This window comes from Colobus angolensis, unplaced genomic scaffold, assembly GCF_000951035.1.
Source record: "Colobus angolensis palliatus isolate OR3802 unplaced genomic scaffold, Cang.pa_1.0 Scaffold19, whole genome shotgun sequence".
In the NCBI taxonomy this organism is placed as follows: domain Eukaryota; kingdom Metazoa; phylum Chordata; class Mammalia; order Primates; family Cercopithecidae; genus Colobus; species Colobus angolensis.
The window spans coordinates 33875-54518 of NW_012115043.1; the positions used below are offsets into that span (position 1 = coordinate 33875).

General features: G+C 37.4%; 1 protein-coding gene across 1 annotated transcript in view; it reads right to left on the reverse strand.

The window, feature by feature from the left end:
* Positions 1-20644, reverse strand: part of LRRC49 (leucine rich repeat containing 49) — a gene marked incomplete at its 3' end in the record, with an annotated part of 168338 nt that overhangs the window by 32377 nt on the left and 115317 nt on the right. The window contains exon 10 of the mRNA XM_011940552.1: positions 14223-14370. Within this exon, the coding sequence (XP_011795942.1) occupies positions 14223-14370 (148 nt within the window). The remainder of the gene's footprint in view (positions 1-14222; positions 14371-20644) is intronic.

A 20644-nucleotide genomic window follows, 5' to 3' on the forward strand; every position in this document is an offset into this window, starting at 1 on the left:
TATGTGCCACATTTTCTTAATCCAGTCTGTCACAGATGGACATTTGGGTTGATTCCAAGTCTTTGCTATTGTGAATAGTGCCGCAATAAACATATAGGAATTATTATTTTTTTAAGACGGAGTCTTGCGTCTTGCTTGTTGCCCAGGCTGGAGTGCCGTGGTGCAGTGTCGGCTCACTGCAATCTCCATCTCCTGGGTTCAAGCAATTCTCATGTCTTAGCCTCCCGAGAAGCTGGGATTACAGGCATGTGCCACCATGCCAGGCTAATTTTTATATTTTTAGTGGAGACAGGGTTTTACCATGTTGGCCAGGCTGGTCTCAAACTCCTATCCTCAAGTAATCTGCCCACTTTAGCCTCCCAAAGTGCTGCAATTACAGGCATGAGCCACCAATGCCCTGCTGGAAAATAATTATCCTTAACTTTTAAAAACTAAATAGAGGTAATGAGGAGAAATAAACTAAATTAAAAATGCAGAACTTTGAATCCTAGCTTCACACAATAGTTGGTTTAATAATTCTGTTAAATTGTTTTATTCAGTAAATACTGATTTGGTACCTACAGAGTACAATGTATTTCAGAATAAAGTGTTTAAAAGAGCAAAATATATTGATGTTCAATTGTTGACTCATCTATAAAATGTGAACTAGAAACAGATTGGTTTTTCAAAGAGCCAATTTCAAACAGTACTGGAAACCGTATGGATCACGTACTACACATACTTATGAGATGATTTCATCAGATTTTTGAAAAGAATTTGAGCTTCTATTAAAGGCAGTAGGGCTTTAAAGGAAAGCTAAACCTTGGAAAACTGGATTTACACCAAATCAATTCAAATACTGAATGTTTTAAGGAATTTATGTATCTGAGAGCTATATTTCAGCCCAAATAATTACTGAGTAACTAAACTTAGAAATAAAAATAAACCTCTAATTGTGAAGATAAGTTATAAATCTGTTGGTAAGAAAGAAAAACTAAAATTCTGGCATCTTCTTGATAATAGTCCAATTTCTGGGACAAAAGCCATATTCTTTATACAGCAAAAAATAAAAAATAAAAAAATTAAATAAGTGGGGGGGGGAATCTGGGACAAAAAACTACTTTTTTCCTCACTTCGTTTTGGCCATGTAGACCCAATATAGAAATGATTTCAAGTCAATGAAGCCATGCAGTGATTTAATAGGTGTTTGATAACCTAGATTATACTTTGTTAGCAGATATTAAGGCCAAAACAATGCATATATTACACAAGAAAATTTGATCCAAAATAAATAATAGTAGTCCTAATACAGGCAGCAATTTATTTTATGAAATTTTAAAAATCAAATGGCAAGGTGCATTTTAACCATATACTTTAGTTATAAACATTATTTTCTTTGAACATATAAAATATTAAAACAGACTTTAAAATCATAAGGTTTTTTCCCTCAAAGAGATGGTCAATAATTTTTACTCAAATAATCACTTTTAGCAAACAAAACTGACTTTTTTGCAGGGTCACACCTAGTGTTAGAGTGAAGATTAGAAGTCATGTCCCCTGACTTCTGGTCCAGGGATACTAGCTGTAAAATACTGGGGAGGGAAATAGCCAGAACAGGGTAGGTCATGTTGCTGTAACAACTTCAAAACTTTCACTGGCTTATGATTTTAAAAAAGTTTAGTTCTTGATCACGCAAAGAACACTGCAACTGTCTTCAATGTAGTAGCTAAGTATTCCTGAGTGCTACGATCTGATGGCATCCTCAACTTTATATAGGCTTCCACAGTGACTACCACATGGGAAGGAAGCATGAGAATTACGCTTTTAAATGCTTCTGCCTGGAAATTATATACATTATTTCTGCTCACATTTCATTGGCCAAATATCTTCCCGCATGTCAAAAAGGAGAGGAACCAGAGCATATTGGTGAACATTAAGTAATGTCTACCAAAACAGAAAACTTACACCTGAGATGAGATGAGCTCCATTTTTTTTTTTTTTTTTTTTTGTGAAGAGCAAATTGTAAACAAGTTCACACTAAGCCAATTAAATGTGAGCTTGAGGTGAAAACTTTAGACATTGTTTGTTTCTGAATTGTGTTGTTGTTTTGTTTTGAGACAGGGTCTCATTCTGTCCCCCAGGCTTGAGTACAGTGGCGAGATCTTGGCTCACTGCAGCTTTGACCTCCTGGGTTCAAGTGATCCTCCTGCCTCAGTCCCCCAAGTCTCTGGGACTACAGGTGCGTGCCTCCACACTTGGCTAAATTTTTATATTTTTTGTAGAGACAGGGTTTTGCCATGTTAGCCAGGCTGGGCTTGAACTCCTGACCTCAAGCAATCTACCTGCCTCAGCTTCCCAAAGTGCCAGGATTACAGGCATGAGCCACCATGCCCGGCCCTGTTTCAGAATTGTGAGAATACTGCCTGCATTCACAAAATGCTGCCTTAGAAATAAAAAAGAGAAAATTCTGCCTCCCAGAATTTTCTATACAAGGGTCCTTGTTCTAGCCCCTCAACATGTGTCTATTCTCTCTTTTTGTGAATAGTTGTGAAAACAGGTGAAGATCACTGGGATATCTTCCTTATGTCTTCTCCTTTGTCAACTAATCATGTCAGATTCTTTGGAAATGCTCTAGTTTGTTGTCTGCCCTCTAAAACTAGTAATAGTTCAGGTGTAATCTGACCATTGTAGAAAAAATGGGATGAGACTGTCTCCATTTTCTGAATTCTCTTTTTCCATAAATGGTTTTAAGCCATATTAACTTTTAATAATCACATCTCATAATTAATTCAACTTGAATTTGGCAATTCCAAGTCACTTTAACACATGCTGCTAAGTCTAATCTTCTATAATACTACATTTGTACTAAGAATTGTTTTGCTTGATTGTTGTTATGGAATAAAGTCCAGGATTTTCAATTCATCTATTTTTTTTATGTAGTTAAATTCTGCTTACTTTTCTAGACTAGGCATAAACAAACTTTTTTCTGTAAAGGATCAGATAGTATAATACATATTTTAGGCTTTGTGAGCTATATGTGATCTCTATCTCATATCCTTCTTTGTTGTTCTTTCTTTCTTTCTTTTTTTTTTTTTACAATGCTTTGAAAATATAAAAACCATTATTAGCTTGAGACTTGTACAAAAAGTGGGCTGCCAGATGGATCTAGCTCATAGGCTGTAGTTTGCCAGAAGCTGTTCTAGACTATGGAGGTACTTTTGGATTCTCATTTGATCAACCAATATATCAAGAACTCTAATTTCTCTAGTTTCTGTCATTCACATACTTTACCAGAATAACGAATATTTTCTCTTAGACATTAATAAAAATGTGAATAGAATGGGCCGGAGGAAAAAAGCCTCATGGCATGCCAGTACAGATTTCTCTAAAGGCTAGCATTAATCCATTACTTCATATTCTGTAAGTACACTTGAATCAAAAATCTATATAACCATGTCATATAATTTACTCAAAATGATGCCATGAAAGACTTTGTCAAATGTTTTGCTTAAATACCAAAACACTGCCTATAGCACTCTTCTGACAAGGTTTATTTGTAATTTCGAGGGCAGGAAACTAATTTTTTTTTCTGGCATGAATTGTTTTTTAGTGAACTAATGCTGCCTCCTAGTGACCAATTCCTAGGTACTCACAAACCATCTTTTTATTTTATTTTATTATTTTCTTTTGAGACAGAGTCTCCTTCTGTCACCAGGCTGGAGTGCAGTGGCGTGATCTTGGCTCACCGCAACCTCCAACTCCCTGGTTCAAGTGATTCTCCAGCCTCAGCCTCCTGAGTAGCTGGGATTATAGGCACACACCACCATGCCCAGTTATTTTTTGTATTTTTAGTAGAGATGGGATTTTACCATGTTGGCCAGGATGGTCTCAATCTCCTGACCTCATGATCTGCCCACCTCAACCTCCCAAAGTACTGGGATTACAGGAGTGAGCCACCATGCTGGGCCACAAACCATCTTTTAATAATGCAATTTAAATTTATTTCATAATCAACATCAAGTTGACTGCCATGATTTGTGGAATTTATATTCTCTACTTTTGAGATAAGAAAACCCACCATGCTGCAAAGTCACTGTAGCCAGACTGCCTCTCTACATTCCTCCTCTCTGAGCACAGCATCTCTGAAAGAAAGGCAGCAGCCACACTCAGGGGCTTATAGATAGAACTCCCATCTCCCTGGGACAGAGCACCTGTGGGAAGTGGTGGTTGTGGGTGCAGCTTCAGCAGACTTAAATGTTCCTGCCTGCCAGCTCTGAAGAGAGCAGACCTCCCAGCAGAGCGCTCGAGCTCTGCTAAAGGACAGACTGCCTCCTCAAGTGGGTCCATGACCCCCTTGCCTCCTGATGGGGAGACACCTTCCAGCAGGGCTTGATAGACACTTCATACAGGAGAGCCCCGTCTGGCATCTGGCGGGTGCCCCTCCGGGACGAAGCTTCCAGAGGAAAGAGCAGGCAGCAATGTTCGCTGTTCTGCAGCCTCTGCTGGTGACACCCAGGCAAACAAGGTCTGAAGTGGACCTCCAGCAAACTCCAGCAGACCTGCAGAAGAGGGGCCTGACTGTTACAAGGAAAACAAACAAACAGAAAGCAATAGCATCAACATCAACAAAAAGGACAACCACGCAAAAACTCCATCCGAAGGTCACCAACAGCAAAGACCAAAGGTAGATAAATCCACGAATATGAGGAAAAACCAGTGCAAAAAGGCTGAAAATTCCAAAAACCAGAATGCCTCTTCTCCAAAGGATCACAACTCCTCACCAGCAAGGGAACAAAACTGGATGGAGAATGAATTTGACAAACTGACAGAAGTAGGCTTCAGAAGGTGGGTAGTAACAAACTCCTCCAGGCTAAAGGAGCATGTTCTAACCCAATGTAATGAAGCTAAGAACCTTGAAAAAATGTTATAGGAACTGCTAACAAGAATAACCAGTTTAGAGAAGAATATAAATGACCTGATGGAGCTGAAAAACACAGCACAAGAATTTCATGAAGCATACACAAGTATCAATAGCTGAATCGATCATGCAGAAGAAAGGATATCAGAGACTGAAGATCAACTTGATGAAATGAAGCGTGAAGACAAGATTAGAGAAAAAGAAGAGTGAAAAGGAATGAACAAAGCAGCCACGAAATATGGGACTATGTGAAAAGACCAAACCTACATTTGATTGCTGTACCTAAAAGTGACGGGGAGAATGAAAGCAACCTGGAAAACACACTTCAGGATATTATCCAGGGGAACTTCCCCAACCTAGCAAGACAGGCCAACATTCAAATTCAGGAAATACACAGAACACCACAAAGATACTCCTCGAGAAAATCAACCTCAAGACCCATAATTGTCAGATACACCAAGGTTGAAATGAAGGAAAACATGTTAAGCACAGCCAGAGAGAAAGGTCGGGTTATCGACAAAAGGGAGCCCATCAGACTAATATTGGATCTCCCCGCAGAAACCCTACAAACCATAAGAGAGTGTGGGTCAATATTCAACATTCTTAAAGAAAAGAATTTTCAACCCAGAATTTCATATCCAGCCAAGCTAAGCTTCATAAATGAAGGAGAAAAAAAATCCTTTACAGACAAGCAAATGCTGAGCGATTTTGTCACCACCAGGCCTGCCTTACAAGAGCTCCTAAAGGAAGCACTAAATATGGAAAGGAAAAAACAGTACTAGCCACTGCAAAAACAAACCAAAATGTAAAGACCATTGACACTATGAAGAAACTGTATCAACTAATGGACAAAAAAACCCCGCTAGCATCATAATTACAGGATGAAGTTCACACATAACAATATTAACCTTAACTGTAAACAGGTTAAATGCCCCAATTAAAAGAAACAGACTAGCAAATTGGATAAAGAGTCAAGACTCATCGGTGTGCTATATTCAGGAGACCCATCTCATGTGCAAAGACACACATAGGCTCAAAATAAAGGGATAGAGGAAGATTTACCAAGGAAAATAAAGCAAAAAAAAAAAAAAAAGCAGGGGTTGCAATCCTAGTCTCTGACAAAACAGACTTTAAACCAACAAAGATCAAAAAAGACAAAGAAGGGCATTGCATAATAATAAAGGGATCAATGCAACAAGAAGAGCTAACCGGGATCAATGCAACAAGAAGAGCTAACCATCCTAAATATATATGCACCCAATATAGGAGCACCCAGATTCATAAAACAAGTTCTTAGAGACCCACAAGGAGACTTAGACTCCCACAGAATAATAGTGGGAGACTTTAACACCCCATTGTCAATATTAGACAGATCAACGAGACAGAAATTTAACAAGGATATTCAGGACTTGAACTCAGCTCTGGACCATGTGGACCTAATAGACATCTACAGAACTGTCCACACCAAATCAACAGAATATACAACAGAATATTCTTCTCAGCACCACATCACACTTATTCTAAAATCGACCACATAATTGGAAGTAAAACATTCCTCAGCAAATGCAAAAGAATGGAAATCATAACAAACAGTCTCTCAGACCACAGTGCAATCAAATTAGAACTCAGGATTAAGAAACGCACTCAAAATCGCAAAACTACATGGAAACTGAACAACCTGCACCTGAATGACTACTGGGTAAATAATGAATTTAAAGGAGAAATAAAGAAGTTCTTTGAAATCAGTGAGAACAAAGATATGATGTACCAGAATCTGAGTGCTAACACAGTGCTTAGAGGGAAATTTATAGCATTAAATAGCCATAAGAAAAAGTGGGGAAGATCTAAAATTGACACCCTAACATCACAATTGAAAGAATTAGAGAAGCAAGAGCAAACAAATTCAAAAGGTAGTAGAAGACAAGAAATAACTAAGATCAGATCAGAACTGAAGGAGACAGAGACATGAAAAACCCTTGAAAGAAAATCAATGAATCCAGGAACTGGTTTTTTGAAAAGATCAACAAGATAGATAGACTGCTAGCCAGACTAATAAAGAAGAAGAAGAGAGAATAATCAAATATACACAATAAAAAATGATAAAGGGGAGATCACCACTGATCCCAAAGAAATACAAACTACCATCAGAGAATACTGTAAACACCTCTATGCAAATAAACTAGAAAATCTAGAAGAAATAGATGAATTCCTGGACACACACACCCTCCCAAGACTAAATCACAAAGAAGTTGAATCCCCGAATAGACCAATAACAAGTTCTGTAATTGAGGCAGTAATTAATATCCTACCAACGAAAAAAAAAGCCCAGGACCAGACGGATTCATAGCTGAATTCTACCAGAGGTACAAAGAGGAGCTGGTACCATCTCTTCTGAAACTACTCTAAACAATAGAAAAGAGGGACTCCTCCCTAACTCATTTTATGAGGCCAGCATCATCCTGATACTAAAACCTGGCAGAGACAAAACAAAAAAAAAGAAAATTTCAGGCCAACATCCCTGATAAACATCAATGCAAAAATCCTCAATAAAATACTGGCAAACCGAATCCAGCAGCACATCAAAAAGCTTATCCACCACCATCAACTTGGCTTCATCCCTAGGATGCAAGGCTGGTTCAACATATGCAAATCAATAAATATAATCCATCACATAAACAGAACCAATGACAAAAACCACACGATTATCTCAATAGATGCAGAAAAGGCCTTTGATAAAATTCAACACCGCTTCATGCTAAAAACACTCAACAAACTAGGTACTGATAGAACATATCACAAAATAATAAGAGTTATTTATGATAAACCCATAGCCAATATCATACTGAATGGGCAAAAGCTGGATGCATTCCCTTTGAAAACTGGCACAAGACAAGGATGCCCTCTCTCACCACTCCTATTCAACATAGTATTGGAAGTTCTGGCCAGGGCAATCAGGCAAGAGAAAGAAATAAAGCATATTCAGATAGGAAGAGAGGAAGCCAAATTATCTCTGTTTGCAGATGACATGATTGTATGTTTAGAAAACCCCATCGTCTCAGCCCAAAAACTCCTTAAGCTGATAAGCAACATCAGCGAAGTCTCAGGATACAAAATCAATGTCCAAAATCAAAAGCATTCCTATACACCAATAATAGACAAACAGAGAGCCAAAACATGAGCAAACTCCCATTCACAATTGCTACAAACAGGATAAAATACCTAGGAATACAACTTACGAGGGATGTGAAGGAGCTCTTCAAGGAGAACTAAAAACCACTGCTCAAGGAAATAAGAGAGGACACAAACAAATGGAAAAATGTTCCATGCTTGTGGATAGGAAGAATCAACATCGGGAAAATGGCCATACTGCCCAAAGTAATTTATATATTTAATGTTATTCCCATCAAGCTACCACTGACTTTCTTCATAGAATTAGAAAAAATTACTTTAAATTTCATATGTAACCAAAAAAGAGCCCACATAGCCAAGACAATCCTAAGAAAATGAATAAAGTTTGAGGCATCACGCTGCCTGACTTCAAACTATGCTACAAGGCTACAGTAACCAAAACAACATGATACTGGTACCAAAACAGATATATAGACCAATGGAACAGAACAGAGGCCTCAGAAATAATGCCACACATCTACAACCATCTGATCTTTGACAAATTTGACAAAAACAAGCAATGGGTAAAGGATTCCCAATTTAATAAATGGTGTTGGGAAAAGTGGCTAGCCATATGCAGAAAACTGAAACTGGACCCCTTCCTTACACCTTACACAAAAATCAACTCAAAAGAGATTAAAGACTTAAATGTAAGACCTAAAACCATGAAAACCCTAGAAGAAAACCTAGGCAATACCATTCAGGACATAGGCATGGGCAAAGACTTCATGACTAAAACACCAAAAGCAATGGCAACAAAAGCCAAAATTGACAAATGGGATCTAACGAAACTAAAGAGCTTCTGCACAGCAAAAGAAACTATCATCAGAGTGAACAGGCAACCTACAGAACAGAAGAAAATTTTTGCAATCGATCCATCCGATCCCTGCAATCGATCCATCCGACAAAGGGCTAATATCCAGAATCTACAAGGAACATAAACAAATTTACAAGAGAAAAACAAACAACGCCATCAGAAAGTGAGGGAGGCATATGAACAGACACTTCTCAAAAGAAGACATTTATGCAGCCAACAAACATGAAGAAAAGCTCATCATCACTGGTCATTAGAGAAATGCAAATCAAACCACAATGAGATACCATCTCACACCAGTTAGAATGGTGATCATTAAAAAGTCAGGAAACAGCAGACACTGGAGAGAATGTGGAGAAATAGGAATGCTTTTACACTGTTGGTGGGAGTGTGTAAATTAGTTCAACCATTGTGGAAGACAGTGTGGCAATTCCTCAAGGATCTAGAACTAGAAATACCATTTGACCCAGCCATCCCATTACTGGGTATATACCCAAAGTATTATAAGTCATTCTACTATAAAGACACATGCATACATATGTTTATTGCAGCACTATTCACAATAGCAAAGACTTGGAACCAAAATGCCCATCAATCTTAGGCTGGATAAAGAAAACGTGGCACATATATACCATGGAATACTATGCAACCATAATAAAGAATGAGTTCATGTCCTTTGCAGGGACATGGATGAAGCTGGAAACCATCATTCTCAGCAAACTAACACAGGAACAGAAAACCAAACACTGCCTATTCTCACTCATAAGTGGGAGTTTAACAATGAGAACACATGGGCACAGGGAGGGGAACATCACACAGCAGGGCCTGTTGGGGTATGGAGGCAAGGAGAGGGATAGCATTAGGAGAAATATCTAATGCAGATTATGCATTGATGGGTGCAGCAAACCACCATGGCACATGTATACCTATGTAACAAACCTGCACGTTCTGCACATGTATCCCAGAACTTAAAGTATAATAAAAAATAAATAAATAAATAAAGTAATATTGAAAAAAAAAAAAAAAGGTTAGTTCATCTTACCTTTCAGTTGCTCCATTATTCTATACCCCTACCTAGACACAACTCTCAATGGCTCAGCGATTTATTCAGTGCTCTAGATTAAGGACTGCCAAACTCTAGGCCACAGGCCAAAGTCAGACACCTGTCTTTCTAAATAACATTCTCTTGGAACAGAGTCATGCTTATTCATTTTTGTATTGCCCATGCCTTTTTTCATACTACAATGGGAGAACTGAGTAGTTTCAACAGAGAATATGCAGGCCCCAAAGACTAAAATATTTACTATCAGGTCCTTTATAGATAAAATTTGCCAACCCGATGTGGGCCTGAGTTCCAACTTATTTATTCACCTATCCTAAGTTTCACTTTTATCTTATTAATCTTTATGTAATCTTTACAAACTAAAACCCATTCTTCTTAAGAAAGATAAAGCAAAATAGGAGTTGAGGCCAGTGATAGATGGCATCATATTATCTCTTGCCATTCCTCTGGATCAGATGCCCAGAGTCTTACTCTGATTAATCTCCTTGCTTCTCATCTCATCACCCATCACATCCTCTCCAATCCATCTTCAAGGCTGAACCCAGAAAGACAGTTTTCTTAATAGGCAAATCCAATTTAACTACCTTAAACTCTTCAAGGGTTTCTCCTACTATGTCCAAGACAAAAATCTAAACTCCTTATTATGATATAAAATGCCCTAGCCCTTGCCTGTCCTTGCCTGTGAGACATACTTGTCTCCCTCTATGCTCCTCAGCCATGTACATTCAATGCTTAGCCATTTTAAACTATCAGGTGCTATATTCTCTCAGCTTCCTTCTGCATTTTGCATGCCTTTATTCTCCACAAATACATTCTCCTTTTTCTTTACCACTCTTAAAGTCTTGAGTCAATCATTCTCTCCTTTGGAACTTTTTTGTTTTTCAGGTAGACTTGGGATTGCTTTGCTCTTTGATATGACTTTGCCCTGAGTATAAGTGTGTTGACACAAACATATATCTCTATCGATCCATCTAGCAATCTCATCTCTCGAGATTGCCATTTTGCATTGCAATCCGGCTGCATGGTTGCCTCTGCAGATGACTGCAAGTAACTTTAGAGCATGAACTGTGATTTTGCTCTTTTCATCTATATTGTCTAATATATATCCTAGTACAGAAACTCCTGAGTTCAAGATACCTAAGAATCTCAGGGATTTTTTCCCAGTGCCTCTAGGCCAAAAGAAATATGTGACAACTCTGTTTACTAAATAGTTAGGTCCAAACAATTTAGTATGTATTCATGGTCTAGCAATTTAGTAGCAACTAAAAAATAATATATGTAAATAGAAAGAAAAAAATTATATCATTTTTAAATAACCACAACTACTTATCAATGGAATGTGTAGAACCAGGAGGATGTTATACAACTTCTCAAACAGAGAATCATATTGGACACTGCCACCCTCATTTCCTGTTCCACACTGATTTTGGCAAGGTATTTATTTTTATTACAACAACTACTGAAAATTCAGCTTTTCAAAGAGAGGATGTGATTGAAAGAAATATAGTGTGAACTAATGTTGAAATGGTAAACTGTTTGAGCTACTAATTTGCTCACAGTCTCACAGATGTCAAATCTCACTGTGTTTCCCTTGGAAGTTAAAAATAGTCACTCCCTATGAGTTCACTGCAGCATCCTCTGCATGCAGTTTAGGAACCACTGCCCCAATGCACAGAAGTTCATTAAATATTTGTGTAATCCACCACGGTGAGAATGTTTATATGGTAATTTACACAAAAATTCAATTAAGATATTGTTTCTTGGCCGGGCGCGGTGGCTCAAGCCTGTAATCCCAGCACTTTGGGAGGCCGAGACGGGTGGATCACAAGGTCAGGAGATCGAGACCATCCTGGTTAATACGGTGAAACCCCGTCTCTACTAAAGAATACAAAAAACTAGCCGGGTGAAGTGGCAGGCGCCTGTAGTCCCAGCTACTTGGGAGGCGGAGGCAGGAGAATGACGTAAACCTGGGAGGCGGAGCTTGCAGTGAGCTGAGATCTGGCCACTGCACTCCAGCCTGGGGGACAGAGCCAGACTCTGTCTCAAAAAAAAAAAAAAAAAAGATATTGTTTCTTAAAAAGCAAAAATAGTTATTGGCATCAGCAAACTTTTTCAGCCAGATAATAAATATTTTGGGCTTGTAGGCCATATAGTATCCATAGCAACTACCTGACTCTGCCATTGCAGCATCAAAGCAGACATAGATAATACATAAATGAATGGGCATCACTGTGTTCCAATATAACTTTATTTACAAAAACAGGTAGCCAGCTCATAGGCTGTTTGCTGACATTTGTTATAAAAAGTCCTTTAAAAAGGTACAGGTTCCACATTAAAATTACTAAAAAGTTATAAACAAAAGGTGAGACTAAATACCATAAGTCCATATAGATATGAATGAATGAATAAATTTAAATTTTTATGAGGAATGGGATTACAAAGATGAAAAGAGAAACTTCACAAAGAAAAGTTTGACAGAAATCTTCCTAAAGTAGGCATCCTCAATAAAGAGATAAATATGAATAACATGTTGTAAGACATGCTGGTCTAAGATGCAATGAGAAGAATACAAAATCACTAATATGATATTAATGCCAAAAACCTATAAGTAAAAATTAATCATGAGGAAATATCAAAAAATCTGAATTGAGGGTCATTCTACAAAAAAACTGACCTGTAATCTTCATAAATATCAGTCACAAAAATCAAAGAAAGAATGAGAAATAGTTCCAGAAAAATGATGACTTTCGAGACATGACAACAAAATTCATCTATAATGCAATGCATAATTCTAAATTGCATCTTTATGCTATAAAGAACAATATTGATATAAGTAGTAAAAGTTGAATGTGGTGTGAGAATTAGATGTTAGTAATCTGTAGGTGCCACGCAAGAAAGAAGAATGGTTTCTGCCCTTAAAGACTACATATTGTTTGGGTAGACAAGACTGACAAATAAATTCACTATGAGGAACATACCACATAATTAAGTACTAATTTATATAAATGAGCTAGCTCTAAATCTTATCCCACTCATCTCAACCTCATTAGAAAGAGCAATTTAAGAAGTAGCAAAGATGCTTAACTAAGAAAGACATGGCGATAAGAGTAAAGAGTCACCACAAAAGTATGAAACAGTGTTGACACTATAGAGCCAAATTAACTAAGAGGACAAAGAACCACAGCTCCACCATGGAATAGAGAGGCAGAACCCTAGAAGACCTCTGGTATCCATCAATTCATCCACACTTTTAGCTATTAGCTAGCCACCTTAGAGGTCCACAGTATTGCTGAGGCATAAATGAAACCTGCACACATTGTGATCCTAATATACAAAGAAATAGGTCAGTTGGCAACTGCATAAACCTAGGTGATCATCAGAATTCACATGAAAAACAGCAGTTCAGAAGAGAGAAAATAGGTAGAGGCTTAGGATATTTTTCTAGGTCAGAGACTATCAAACTGAGATTATTAAAATGCATTTTCTAATAACAAATAAACCTGGTCAAAGAAACAAAGTTAAATAAGTTTATTTAATTACAGAACTTCTTGGAGCCTATAATATGTTAATACACATTGTACACCTAAAAAGGGGGATATTATGCATAGCATTCCACTTAGATCAGAAACCATATAAAAACATCTAAGCGTAGAAAATATCTTAACATGGAGATAAAATGAATAAAAAGAGGTAGCTACTTTGGGAGGTATAACACCAACAATAACAACTACATACAAATGCCTCCTAAGAGCCTCGCAGTCTAAGGTGTAGTACCTTATTTTCTAAGGTGTAGTACTTTATTTTATCTTCACGACAACACTATGACATAATTCTGATCCCCATTTTACTTTGAGTAAAATGAGGTATACAAAGCTTAAATACATTGTCAAAGGCCTATGGCTAGAAAGCAGTCAAGCCAGAATTCAGATGCAGGCAATCTGGCTCCAGTGTCCATGCTTTTAACCACTACGCTTTGTAACTTAACAAAATTCTCACTCATTCATTTCAAAATAAATTATTAGTTGGATATTAAGCAAGAATAAAAAATAAACATGATGATTAATTTAAACAGAAGGCTAGGAATTTTTAAAGTCCTGCTCAATTAAACTGAGGATGGGGTCAGGCAGTAAAAACTACATAACTGCAATTATGAAGTATACAATCATGATAACCCATAGTTCAGTAAAATTAAGAAGCATTTCAAGCAAATAATATGCCCCCCAATTTCCTAATCCACACTAAGGACAACAACATGGTGAACACTTTGGAAGGGTTCTCACCGTGATTCGCTTCATATCTAGCTGGCGCAGCTGCATCATATTCTGAAGGACAGTGTGTTTGTACCATGACTCTTGAGCTATGGGATTGCCATCAAAGGTGATGTCAGAGAGGGAAGAAGAGTCAGCAAGGCAGGAAACACTGTCAAAACTGCAGGAGAGACAGAAACCACTGGATTATTCTGAGGTCTTAAAATGATGCTTTCATTTTTAATAGACTTTATTTTTAGGACAGTTTTAGATTTACAGAAAAATTAACAAGATAGTACAGACAGTTCTCATATACCCCATACCCAGTTTCCCCTATTGTTAACATCTTGTGTTAGTCTAGTACATTTGTTACAATTAATCAACCAATATAAACATATTCTTAGTAGCTAAAGCCCCTATTTTATCCAGGTTTCCCTTAGTTTTTATCTAATGTCCTTTTTCTGTTCCAGGATCCTATGGAGGATACCATGTTACATTTAGTTGTCATACCTCCTGAGGCTCCTCTTGGCTGTGACAATTTCTCAGACTTGCCTTGTTTTTGATGACTTGACAGTTTTGAGGAATACCCATCAGTTATTTTGTAGGATGATTCTCTATTACGATTTGTCTGATATTTTTCTCATGATTAGATGGAGGTTAAAATAACTCCTTTTTTTTTTTTTTTTTTGAGACCAAGTCTCACTCTGTCATCCAGGCTGGGTTTCAGTGGTGGAATCATAGCTCATCCTAACCTCAAACTCTTGGGCTCAAGCAATCCTCCCACCTGAGCAACCGAAGTAGTTGGAACTACAGGTGTGTACCATCATGTGTGGCTAATGTTTTACTTTTTATTTTGTCTACAAAATGAAAAGGGTCTCACTATGTTGCCCAGGCTGGTCTTGAACTCCTTGGCCCCCCAAAGTGCTGGAATTAACAGGCATGACCACTATGCCCAGCTGGTATATATTATTAATATGACTTATTACTGTTGATGTTGACCCTGATCAACATGTTCAAAGCTGAGGCTGAGATTATGTTCTTCAGGTTTCTCCATTGTAAAGTTACCATTGCACCCTCTCCTTTTCATACTCAACTATTTGTAAGGAAGTCACCATGTGCAGCCCACACTTAGGGAGTGGGAAGTTAAGCTCCTCCTCCTTGAGGACAGAGAGTCTGAACTCATGTATATTTATTTTATGCTTTGGGTTATTATCCAATACAATTTTACTATTTTGTTGTTCAAATTGTTCCAGCTTTGGCCATTGGAAGCTCTTTCAGTTGGCTCCTATGCCCCTTTGGCTCCTATCGATGTGGATTTTTTTTTTCTTTTTCTGAGCACTTTCTTACTTTCTGGCACTACAAGATTTTCTAGACTCAAGTATTTTCTAGACTAACTCCTGCCATGGTCCTAGAATCAGCCATTTCTGAGGAGCCATAGTTCATTTTATTGGAGGCTAGTATTAGAAACAAAGATCTGGGGACTAAGTGTACTTCTTGCTACTGTGGGGTCATTTCCTTTAGTCCCTCTCAGCTGACACAGCAAAAAAATATATGTGTGTACAGAAACCTGTGTATATGCATACATCTATAAATATTTCTCTAAGTAACCATCTGTGCCATCTGTGTCTATATTAAGCTAAAGATGAGTTCATACTGATGTTTCCAGCTCTAATCCATCACCAAATGAACCATTCCAGCCTCTTTCCCTTGCTTATCTGAAAGTTTCTACTTCAACAAGAAGTTTGGCTTCAAACCATCAACTCTCCATTTACTTAATTATTCAATTCCAGTATGTATGTATAGAGGTATCAGAATTTTTAATGTGTACCCCCAATGAGAAACAACTTTTATCAACTAAAGTACAATGATTAGGTGTAATTGCTTTTGCATTTAGTCTTACAGGCTCATTTCCAAAGTTTCTTAGGTCAGTGCCTTTTCCCCCACCCCTTTAGGGAGGTTGTTTCATATATTTGTAATGCAGTTAGATTCTCTTGTCAGTCTGCATTCCTTTCTGAGATCCTCTAAACTCCTAAGTGATTTTTTAAAATTTGCATATATTAAGGCTTACTTTTCATTATGTAAATTTCTACAGGCTTTGACAAATGCATAATGTCATGTATCCATCATTAAAGTATCTTAGAGAACCGTTTCATGACACCAGAAAAATCTGCTGTACTTTAGCCATTTGATCTCCTCTCCTCCTCCCAAATCACTGGCAACCACTGATCTTTCTACTGTCACTACAGTTCTGCCATTTCTAGAATGTTGTATACTTGGAATCATGTAATATGTAGCCTTTTCAGATTGACTTCTTTCACTTAGCAATATGCATTTAAGTTTCATCCGTGTCTTTCTGTGCCTTCATAGCTCATTTCTTTTCCTCACTGAGCAATATTCCATTGTATGGATGTACCATAGTTTCTTTATCCACTCACCTACTGAGGACATCTTGGCTGCTACCATTTTTTGTTGATTATGAATAAAGCTGTTGTAAATATTCACCTGCAACTTTTTGTGTGGGCATAAGTTTTCAACCCAAATGGATAAATACCCAAGAGTATAACTGCTGGATATTACAGTAAGACTATGTTTATTTTAGCTTTGTAAGAAACTGCCAAACTGCCTGCCAAAGTGGCTGTATCATCTTGCAATCTTAACGGCTCCCCATCCTCACCAGCATTTGGTATCTGTGTTCTGGGATTTCAGCCACTCCAAGAGGTACGTAGTGGTATCTCATTGTTTTAATATGCAATTCCCTAATGACAAAAGATGCTGAGCATTGTTTCATATGTATACTTGCCATCCGTGTATCTTCTTTGTGTTTTCAGTTCTTTTGCCCATTTTAAATTGGATTCTTTCTTTTCTTACTGGGGAATTTTAGGATTTTTTTGAAAATCTGGATACAATTCTTTTATGAGAAATATGTTTTGCAAATATTTATCCCAGTCTGTGGCTTGTCTTTTCATTCTCTTAACAGTGTCTTTCACAGGACAGATGTTTTTAATTTTAATGATGCCCAACTTAACAATTTTCTCTTTCATGGATCCTACTTTTTGGTCTTGTATCTAAAAACGAATTGCCAAATCCAAGGTTGTCTGGATTTTCTCCTAAGTTTTCTTTAGAAGTTTAATAGTTTTGTGTTTTACAGTTAAGTCTATGATCCATTTTGAGTTAATTTAGTGAAAGGTGTAAGGTCCCTGTCTATATTCCTTTCTCTTTTTCATATGGACATCCAATTGTTCCAGTACCATTTGTTGAAAAGACTATCCTTCCTCTATTGACTTGCTTTTGCTCCTTTGTCAAAGATCACCTGACTATATTCATATGGGTCTATTTCTGGCCCTTTTATTTGGTTCCATTGATATATGTGTCTACTCTTTCACCAATACCACACTGTCATGATGACTGTAGTTTTATATGGGATCTTTATTATGTAGCTTTGAAATGATTTAAACACTTAGTTTATTTACTATATGAATGACACATGTTTTGCTGTGATAAGAACATGAAGTTTAATTTCTCTCCCTGTAAGAATGTTCTATCACTCCTCATCAGACCACATACATGAGTTATTGGGCTCAACTCCTGGACTCTAAAAACACATATAAACCCAGGATTTTGACAGATTGGTAACTCAGGCTTTGTCAGGGCTATTCTATGTCAGACACTTCTCCAAAGACCAAAATATCAGACTAGCAGGGTTGCTGTCTGGCAGCCTTTGAACTATCCTCCAAAGCCCAGCAACACTGGCACTGCTTGCTAGTGTTGAGGGACCTTGCACATTGTTATGGATGTACCCTGTGGTGATCAAACCATCCCTCCTGAAACCACATAGAGAAAAGTACTCGCCAAACTTTGATTAGACTTTACATCTGCAGAGGCATGCTTCCATCCTAATTTAGCAACTAGACTTTAATAACTGGACTCTAAACTAAAATGGAACTCATTCAATACGTGGATAATGTACTTTATCTATTGAGTATATTCCCTGTGATGTTTGTTCCTGTTATTCTTCCATTCTTTGAGCATTATGAATAAAAATGATAAGCTCTTTGTATGGCAATAAACTGTGTGATTTGTGAAAACATACTTTGATCATCTGTTTATTTTAACCATAGAAAACATTCTTGCAAAAGGTTAGTGTGAATCCTCCAACTTTATTCTTCAGTATTGTGTCACTATTCTAGGTCTGGCCTTTTCATATAAACTTTAGAATCCAACTGTTGATATCTATAACCTATGAGATTTTGACTGGGATTTCCTTCCCTCCCTCCCTTCCTCCTTCCCTCCCTCCCTTCCTTCCTTTCTTCCTTCCTTCCTTTCTTTCATGGAGTTTCGCTCTAGTTGCCCAGGCTGGAGTGCAATGGCACAATCTCGGCTCACTGCAACCTCTGCCTCCCGGGTTCAAGCAATTTTCCTGTCTCAGCCTCCTGAGTAGCTGGGATTATAGGCGTGCACCACCACGCCCAGCTAATTATTTGTTTTGTTTTGTTTTGTTTTGTTTTTTTGAGACGGAGTCTCGCTCTGTTGCCCAGGCTGGAGTGCAGTGGCCGGATCTCAGCTCACTACAAGCTCCGCCTCCTGGGTTTATGCCATTCTCCTGCCTCAGCCTCCTGAGTAGCTGGGACTACAGGCACCCGCCACCTCACCCAGCTAGTTTTTTTTTTTTTTTTTGTATTTTTTAGTAGAGACGGGGTTTCACCGCATTAGCCAGGATGGTATCGATCTCCTGACCTCGTGATCCGCCTGTCTCGGCCTCCCAAAGTGCTGGGATTACAGGCTTGAGCCACCGCGCCCCGCCTAATTATTTGTATTTTTAGTAGAGACAAGGTTTCACCCTGGCTAGGCTGGTCTTGAACTCCTGATCTCAGGTGATGCACCCACCTTGGCCTCCCAGAGTGCTGGGATTACAGTCGTGAGCCACCACTTCTGGCCAGGATTTTCATTTTTTAAAGAAATAATCACTTTTCTAAATAATACCACAGGGCACCTTGGTAAAACTCATTTATATTAGAGTCGTTCTCATTCAGTACACAAATACTTTACAAACACTTTATTTATTCAGGCACTAAATTACCAGTACTTTATAGTACTATAAATACCTTATTTATTCAGGCACTAAATTAAATATCTCTTCTCACTGTGTCAAGAAAAGCTAGATCATATACAATATTCATGGTATAGAAAATAATAAATAGGTACTAACAAGGTTGAGGCAAGTTATGCAGCAAGAATAAAGTTCGCTGTTTTTATTGTCATATTTAAATATTTATTCTATGTTTTCCTCACACTGAATGTAAAAGGATACCCTGCTATTCATTATTTTACTTCAGAGCTTATCTTTACCAATTTGAAAGGTAAACTTCACGATTTATATGCAACTCATAGTGTTCGAGACATGTTTAGATAAATATGGGAAGGCATTTTTTTTAAACAAACTAGTATATGAAGGTGAAAATGCGAGTTTATAAATTTAAACTTAATCATCACTTCAAGTATAAACAAGCTTGAACAAACATAATTTTTCCCACCTAGCATTGCCAAAATTCATGTTCTTCATCAATATAAAAATCTCAGAACAGTTTCTGGTATTTGTGATGGCTTTTTATCTCTTTCCCCCATAGTTGTGTACATAAAGCTTGAATCAAATAAAAATGCTTCAGAAGGTAATGTTTTATTTCTTCCACTTTGTTAAAGTGAACTAACTCATCACCTTCCCTCCACAAATCTGCTTCTCTATGTGTATTTTCTATCTGATAAATGATGTCACCATCAAACCAATAATTGAGAATGGGAACTCTAAAGAGTCATGAAGCGATTTTAAGCAAGGTAGGTAATATGATCAGAATAGTATTTTAGAAAAATCACAACTTAATAAAGTCATGGAGGGCATATGAAAAAGAAAAGAGATAAGAATCAAAAGCTAGTTATAAAGTAGATTGCAGTAATAGAGGTGAAAAACGGGGCTTAACATGTTAAAAACCAAGGTAGTAGTCAGGAGAGTAAAGAGGGGATAGGTTCTATGGAAGTTTAGAGTATAGCATGGACAGAAATTAGTAATCATTTGGATGTGATAAAGAAAGGAATCCAGAATAACTCCAAGTTTCTCTCTCAAGTGAACAACTAGAGTTATGGTTACAAGGGTTCATACTCTGTCAAAATTCATTGAACTCCACACTTAAAATGTGTCCATTTTATTATATGTAAATTATATCTTTAAAAATTGACTTACAGAGAAATTTTAAATTATAAAAAATATATATTTGACAGATTATCTTTTCATCTATCAAGTCTCCTTTTCCTGGAACGCTGTTATGTTGGTGGACAACGGCTATTAAGATACAATTCAATGATGGCCATTCTAACTGGTGTGAGATGGTATCTCATTGTGGTTTTGATTTGCATTTCTCTGATGGCGAGTTATTATATGTAAATTATATCTTTAAAAATTGACT